The sequence below is a fragment of the Aptenodytes patagonicus genome, chromosome 25 (genome assembly GCF_965638725.1).
Source record: "Aptenodytes patagonicus chromosome 25, bAptPat1.pri.cur, whole genome shotgun sequence".
Taxonomy (NCBI): domain Eukaryota; kingdom Metazoa; phylum Chordata; class Aves; order Sphenisciformes; family Spheniscidae; genus Aptenodytes; species Aptenodytes patagonicus.
The window spans coordinates 4,315,707-4,323,355 of NC_134973.1; the positions used below are offsets into that span (position 1 = coordinate 4,315,707).

Below are 7,649 nucleotides of genomic sequence, written 5' to 3' on the forward strand. Positions count from 1 at the left end.
GCACCCAGGCCAGGGGGACTCGGCGGGGGCTCGGCAGACCGCGGCGGGGGTCCCACACGGAGCCACCCCCCCCCAGCCTGTTTGGGAGACGCCGAGCGCGGGCCGCTCGGGGTTGGGTTTCTGTCGCAACCTGCGGGGAAGCGGCGGCCGCCGGCGGGGCTGGGGCGAGGGGCTGTGACCTCAAAGCCGCGATTCGGGGCTGCGGGCCCCGGCAAGACAGCGGGGACAGGGTGGCCAGAGCCGGGCGGCCCCATGTGAGTCAGCAGCGTCGGTGTCACATGAGGAGGCCGGTTGAGCTGGGCAGGAAGGGCGCGCGGAGGCGGGCGCAGCCGGGCTTTAAAAGTCTTCGCGGGGACAGGCTCGCCTCCAAGCCACCCCACCGTCCCCATGGCCCCCGCGGTGCCGCTGGCTCTCCTGGCGCTGGTGGCCCTGCTGGCCCCGGGGCTGGGGGTGGCCTTCCCCGGCTGTGACTACCCGGCCCACCTCTGGTGCAGCTCGCGGGAGATCGCCGTCGCCTGCCAGGTCAGAGCCGCTGGTGCCAGGGCTGCCCCGGCCACCCGCGCTGGCAGCCCACGCAGGGCAGGGCTGCCCGGCACGTGGGGACACGTCCCGCCGAAACGGCACACGGAGGGCTGGGTGCCTGCCCGGCGAGCGGGGCTGGGGTGCGCGGGGACGATGTCGGGGCATCGCCCGGCTACGGTACTTGGTGCAAGCGCCGGCTCTGAGCATCCCTGTGGCACAGGCTGGCACGCCGCGGAGATGCTCAGAGCCCCCGTGCCGCGCTGGCACCACGGCACTCCCCGGCATCCCCGGGGAAGCGCTGTGCTACAGCCGGACCCCAACCCCAAGCGCTGGTGGCACTTCTGCTTTTTCAGCATAAAACAGCTTTTCAGCTTATTCCACCCTGAACATCTCCAGACGGTGACACTGCTGCGACGGTGGGTCCGGCAGCGCCCTGCGAGCCCCGCGGGGCTGCAGCCACCACCCGGCAGTGGATGCTGGGCTGTACCCCGACCCAGGCACGTCCCGGCCCTGCCGGATATGTTTTCCCCCAAAATATTTTGGGGAAGTTCCCGCGGAAAGCCCCTACACTGCATGCCGGCAGCGCACAGGATCCTGAGGCTGCAGGAGGCCCCAGCTGCTCTCACTTCCCTCCCAGCCCTGCACACCCTCGTCCCCCTCCTGCCCCACATCCCAGGAGTGTTACCCCATCCCCTGCAAATATGGGGGGGGGGGGGCCTGCAGCTGTTACACCTACACCCCCCCCCCTCCCCACGCACCCCGAAACCTTCCTGCACACAGGCGGAGAGCCGCTGCGCCAACCTCTCGCGCCCAGCGGCCACCCCCGTGGAGCTGAGCCTGTACTACGAGAGCCTGTGCCCGGCGTGTCGCATGTTCCTGGTCCAGGAGCTCTTCACCACCTGGCTGCTGCTGCCCACCGAGGCCCTGAGCATCACCCTGGTGCCCTACGGCAACGCTGAGGTAGGAGCTGGCCCGAACCGGTGCCGCGGGTGCTCGCCCCGGCGCCGCCGGCCCTGCTCAGACCGGTTGGTCCTGCAGGAGAGGAATGTCAGCGGGAAGTGGCACTTCCAGTGCCAGCACGGCCCGGAGGAGTGTTTGGGCAACATGATCGAGGTGACGGTGACGGTCCCCGTCCCCACGGTACCAGCAAGGGGGGGGGTGGGAGGGTGTCCGGCGGCCCCTCACCGCCCGCCCCGTCCCCATAGACCTGCCTGATGCACGAGGCCCAGAACTTCAGCACCTACTTCCCCGTCATCTTCTGCCTGGAGTCGGGCAGCTCCGTCAGCAAGAACCTGGAGGCCGTACGTCCCCCTCCCCGTCCCCTGCACCCCGCCGTGGGGACGTCCCCATCCCCCTGACCTCCCCGTGTGTGTGTGTGCGTGTGCGTGCCCCCCCCCCGCCTCGTGTGTGCGTGCCCCCCCGCCTCTCCCCAAGCAGTGCCTGCAGGTCTACGCCCCGCAGCTGGACGGGGGCCGCATCGCCGCCTGCGTGCAGGGGGACGCGGGGGCCGCCCTGATGCACCGCAACGCCCAGCTGACGGAGGCGCTCGACCCCCCGCACCAATACGTGCCCTGGATCGTCATCAACGGGGTACGGCGGGGGGGGGGGGGGGGGGGGGGGGGGTGTAGGAATCGGGGTGCCAGGCAGGGCCGGGGCACCATGGGGGACACCCCCCCCCCCCCCCCCCCCCCCAACCAACCCCATCTCCCCTCCCCACGCAGAAGCACACGGACGAGCTGCAGGCGCAGGCCGAGGCCTCGCTGCTGGGGCTGATCTGCCGCCTCTACCAGGTGGGCCGGGGGGCCGGGGCGGGGGGGGGGCCGCGGGGCTGGGGGACACGTCCCCGTCCTCGCCGGGCTCTACCGCCCGCTCTCTGGCAGGGGGAGAAGCCCGAAGCCTGTGGGGCTCGGGGGCCCCGAAGGCCCCAGCCGGCTGCAGGCGCTGAGGGACGGCGTGGGAGCAACTGAGCGAGCGGCAAATAAAAAAGGATGGTTTTGTGGAAAAACGAGAGGCTCCGGAGTGGTGGTGGGGGGGAGGGGAGTCGGGGGGGGGCGGCCTTGCCCCGCCGCGGCGCGGGGGGAGAGCGGGAGCTGCGCCCCGGGGCGCCGGGCCTGGCCTCCTCCCGGCCCCGCGGAAACGCTGCTACCTCGGTAGGTGTCATGGCGGCCACCCATACATCGGTAGGTGTCATGGCGGCCGCCTGCGCCTCGGTAGGTGTCATGGCGGCCACCCATACCTCGGTAGGTGTCATGGCGGCCGCCTATACCTCGGTAGGTGTCATGGCGGCCGCCTGCGCCTCGGTAGGTGTCATGGCGGACACCGGAAGCGGAAGGCGCCCCGTCACGGGACGGGCCCCCTCTTCCGCGTGCCGGTGGCGGAAGCGCGCGGCGGTGAGCGGCGGGGGAGGGGGCAATTGGTGTGGGGCCGGGGGGGGGGGGGGAACCGGGGGGTCCGGGGTGGGTCAGTGGGGGGCACAGGGGTAACCGGGGGCACAGGCTAACGGGGGGGGGGGTGTCCAGCAGGGGGAGCTGGGGGGCTGGGGGGTGCAGCAAGAGTAACGGGGGGTATAAGTGTGGCTGGGGGGCGCTGGGGTGACGGGGGGGGCAGCAGGGGGGCTGGGGGGCACAGCAGGAGTAACTGGGGGACTGGGGAGCACAGCAGTGCTAACTGGGGGGGACTGGGGGGCACTGGGGTGACGGGGGGGACACTGGGGTGACTGGGGGGGCAGCAGGGGGGCTGGGGGGCACAGCAGGAGTAACTGGGGGGACTGGGAGGGTGCAGCAGTGCTAACTGGGGGGACTGGGGGGCACTGGGGTGACTGGGGGGCACTGGGTGACTGGGGGGGGCAGCAGGGGGGCCTGGGGGCACAGCAGGAGTAACTGGGGGGACTGGGAGGGTGCAGCAGTGCTAACTGGGGGGCACTGGAGTGACGGGGGGGACACTGGGGTGACTGGGGGGGCAGCAGGGGGGCCTGGGGGGCACAGCAGGAGTAACTGGGGAGCACAGCATGGCTAACGGGGGGACTGGGGGGCACTGGGGTGACTGGGGGGGGGCAGCAGGGGGGCCTGGGGGGCACAGCAGGAGTAACTGGGGGGACTGGGAGGGTACAGCAGTGCTAACTGGGGGGACTGGGGGGCACTGAGGTGACTGGGGGGGGGGCAGCAGGGGGGCCTGGGGGGCACAGCATGGCTAACTGGGGGGAACTGGGGGGGCAGCAGGGGGGCCTGGGGGCACAGCAGGAGTAACTGGGGGGACTGGGGAGCACAGCATGGCTAACGGGGGACTGGGGGGGCACTGGGTGACGGGGGGGACACTGGGGTGACTGGGGGGGCAGCAGGGAGGACTGGGGAGCACAGCATGGCTAACTGGGGGGAACTGGGGGGGCACAGGGTGATGGGGGGGGGTGGTGTTACATCAAGGGTGACTGGGGGGCTGTGTGGGGGGGCTCCAGCCCCACTGACACACACACCCACACCCCACACCCCCCATGGCAGGGGGGGGCCGGGGAGGGGGGGAGTGTCTGTCTGCCCGCAGGATGCTGGCGCGGGCCGGCGGCTCTTGCGGTGTTGGAAGCCGCTCTTCACCGGCCGCCTGCTGCTGCTGACCAACACGGCGAGCTGCGGCGCGCTGCTGGCCGCCGGCGACACGCTGCAGCAGGCCTGGCACCGCCGGCGGCACCCGGACACCGAGCCCCAGGTGGCCCGCACAGGTGACAACCCCGGCGGGGGACACACACGAACCGGGAGCGGGGCGGGGGGGGGGGGGGGGGGGGTGATGCAGGGCAGCCTCACGCGTCGTTTAATACCTGTTCGTTATCACGGGGGGGGCGTGGGTGGAATTGGGGTCACATTCCCTGGCACTACGCAAAGCCGCGCTCCCTTTGTGCCTTCCCCAGAGCCGGATCCACTTTCGGGGGGGTCCGGGGGGGGGTGTGTGTGTGTGTGTGGTGTGTCACATAAATAATTCATCGGTCGCCGGGACGGTGTTGTGTTGCAGGACGCATGTTCGCCATCGGCTGCAGCATGGGCCCGCTGATGCACTACTGGTACCTCTGGCTGGACGCCGCCTTCCCGGCGCGGGGCGTGCGGGGGCTGAAAACCGTCCTGAAGAAAGTCCTCATCGACCAGGTGGTGGCATCGCCCGCCCTGGGCGCCTGGTACTTCCTCGGTAGGCGGCGGCGCCCGCCTTGGGTCAATGTCACTGAGAACTGAGCGTGGCCCACGCTGCCGGTGACGCGTTAACGGCGCGTGGGTTGCCGGCGTGACGCCCGTCACCCTCCCTTGGTGGGGTGGATGTGGGTTTCCCCGGGGCTCCCTCCCTCCGGCTGGTGCCAGCGCTGCCCTTCCCTCCCACGGGAGGGAGGGGGGCATTTTTCGGTGCCCAGCGCAGCTGAGGTGGCAGTTCCCATCCACGCTCCCCGGCGCGGAGCCTCGTGGACGCTCCCATCCCCGCTGACGTCCGTCTGTCCCCGTAGGCATGGGCACGCTGGAGGGCCAGTCTCTAGAGGAGAGCTGGGAGGAGCTGAAGGAGAAATTTTGGGAGTTTTATAAGGTAAATACACCCCCTCCCGAGCTCTCCCTCCTCTCCCCGGTGTGGACCGGGCTCCGGCGGCGAGCGCCTGGCTGCTCTTTGCTCTCGGCAGGCTGACTGGTGCGTCTGGCCGGCGGCTCAGCTCATGAATTTCCTCTTCGTCCCGCCCAAGTACCGGGTGGTTTACATCAACGTGATCACGCTGGGCTGGGACACCTACCTCTCCTACCTCAAGCACAGGGTGAGCGCCGGCGTCACGGTGCCGCGCGGCCGTGCCTCACCGCCGCGGCCAGCCGGCCTTGGCGGCGAACACGCGCCGTCTCTCCCGATTTTTCTAGCCTGGCAGCCCCCCGAGCGCCGAGCACGACTCGCCGCGTGAGAACCGGCGCGACGGCGGGAGGTAAAGAGGCAGCTGCTCTCGGCGGCTGCGACGTTTTCGGAGGCTCCTGCCCGCGGCGAGCGGTTTTCTGGGCATCGCGGCGGACGCGGCTCGATCCACCCAACGAACGCGATGGCCGGAGACCACCCCCCCCCAACCGCCGTCTGCAGCTCGCTGCAGCCTGGGCGGCTCTTGCCGATTAACCCGTCCACCGATCGCAGTGATGGGTTTGGGTGTTTTTTTTAACCAATCTCGTTGTCACGGGCTAGCCCGTAAAGCGATTTCTTTTCGTATTCTTCCACGGAGCCCGCGCTGCCGGGGCGGGGAGGAGCTGCCGCAGCTTCGCTTTGCCTTCAGCGCCCCCGGGGAAGGTCCCCGGCGCTCTCCCCTCTGCTGCAGCCAGTTTGGTTGGGGGTTTGGGTTTGTGTTTTTTTTTCCCCCTTCTCCAGGGCAAGGCTGGCCCCTTGCTCCCCTCCGACACCCTCCTCTGCTCTTCTGCAGAGCCAGCGACCGGGGTCCCCACCTTGCTCCCACTTCGGCTGCCGGCCGGCGGGATGCTGCCCCTCCGCTCTCAGCGCAGCTCCTCAGCCCCTTCCCTGCCGCTTTTCATCTTCGAGCTGAAGGGAGAAGTCACTCGGCTCCCCCCCACACACACACACACCACCAACACCACCCCCCCCCCCCCCGCTGCCTCGTCTGCCTTTCGCTCCATCTTGCACCCACGCCCCCCGTCCCCGGTGCCGCGCGTGGGCTCGGCTGGGCTGGGCTGGGCTGCAGCCACCCGATTTTTTTTTTTTATAAAAATAGCGGCGTGATCGCTGCCGCCTGCTCGCCGCCGGCAGAGTCGCCACGGAGGCGGCTGGGGGTTTTTTTAAGGCAAAGGGTTTTTTGCAGGATTTGGACCGTAGCTCCCCTCTCGCCCGAGCCCCGCAGCTCCCCGGGCAAGCTGGACGCTCACTCCATCACCTGGGAACTTATTTATTTCCAGCCTCGAGGAAAATTCCCTAAATGTGATTTTTTTTTTTTTTTTTCCTAATGAATAAAGTTGTGCCTTACTTACAGCTCCGGCCCCGCGTCCCTCCTGCCACACGGCCCCCGGGGGGGGGGGGGGGGGGGACGGACACGGACACCAGCCCTCCCACCGCAGCGAGCCAAAGCTGCCGAGCCGCAGCGGGAGCCATTTGGTGAACGTTAATTAAGAAACCAGATCGTTTCTGCTCCTCTCCGGCAACGAGCTTGACGGGGCAGGGGCCCGAGGGGAGCCGAGATCGTCACACCCAGCAGAGGGGACCGTCCCGCTGCCCCCCCCCCCCCCCCCCCAAGGAACCGGTGCTCAGCATTGATTTTATTTCTTCACACCATTTCTTTAATACAGTGATTTTTAGGAAATTGTACTCTTTTGACACTTTTGACATTTGTACAGTACAGCGTAACTCTTCCATAAGTAAACCTCACAAAAAATAGGAAAGGGGAAGGGGGGGGGAACGGGACGGTATCGCGGTCAGGGAGGAGGGGGGGAAAAAAAAATCTGTAAAATAAAGACACGGCGCTCCAAGAAAAATAAATAAAGGGCAGCAAGACCTCCGGGTCCGTCACTGCTACAGGAATATCCACTTATTCACAGTCTCCACAGAAGCACGGCACTACAGGAACACACGAGGAGCCGAAGGCCCTGCGGCAAATTAGCAACGCTCCTCCGGGGCTAATTTGCTACAGGCTTGCTTGGCTGGCCTCGCTTTATTTTTGTGGGGGTTTTTTTTTTCCGTTAAACCTTTAAATAAGAGGGTTTTTTTTTTTTTTTTAAAAGTGATATTCACAAGCAAGGTTTACCACACTGAGAAAGAAAGGAAAATAAAAATAATGCACCAACACGGCCACAGCACAGCGGGGGTCACGCGCACAGCGTCACTTCTACGCCTATTTACAAGGGAGTTATTTCTTATGTACAAGGAGGAAGACGGCGGGAGCATAAATTAGCATCTATTTATACAAATAAACAAGAGTTAGGAAAGATCCATCCATCTGGGGCGGGGAGGAGAGCCAGGCGCAACGAGCCCCCGGGGAGCTCTTTGGGCAGGCGGGACCTCCGCCGGGCTGGGGAGGGGGGGGGACACGGGGAGTCCTGGCCGGGACATGAGGTTTTTGGGGTCCCATTGCAGTCCCGTCCCCCCCCCCCCACCCCCACCCCATCCCACCCCCCCCAGGGCAGGGGGACCGT

At 67.4% G+C, this 7,649-nt stretch overlaps 2 protein-coding genes across 2 annotated transcripts; both read left to right on the plus strand.

Annotated features, from left to right (window-relative positions):
* Positions 1–214: 214 nt before the first annotated feature.
* On the plus strand, positions 215–2,527 carry IFI30 (IFI30 lysosomal thiol reductase). The gene is given in 8 exon segments (XM_076359417.1): positions 215–522; positions 1,303–1,482; positions 1,561–1,635; positions 1,728–1,823; positions 1,960–2,112; positions 2,244–2,312; positions 2,403–2,421; positions 2,424–2,527. Coding segments are annotated over 8 exon segments (771 nt in total). The 5' UTR covers positions 215–387; the 3' UTR covers positions 2,468–2,527.
* Positions 2,528–2,711: 184 nt separating this feature from the next.
* Positions 2,712–6,533, plus strand: MPV17L2 (MPV17 mitochondrial inner membrane protein like 2). The gene is made up of 7 exons (XM_076359688.1): positions 2,712–2,938; positions 4,017–4,231; positions 4,519–4,689; positions 4,997–5,073; positions 5,165–5,293; positions 5,391–5,452; positions 6,326–6,533. The coding sequence occupies exons 1-7, from the start codon at positions 2,712–2,714 to the stop codon at positions 6,465–6,467; spliced, it is 1,023 nt and encodes a 340-aa protein (XP_076215803.1). The 3' UTR covers positions 6,468–6,533.
* The last annotated feature ends 1,116 nt before the right edge of the window (positions 6,534–7,649 follow it).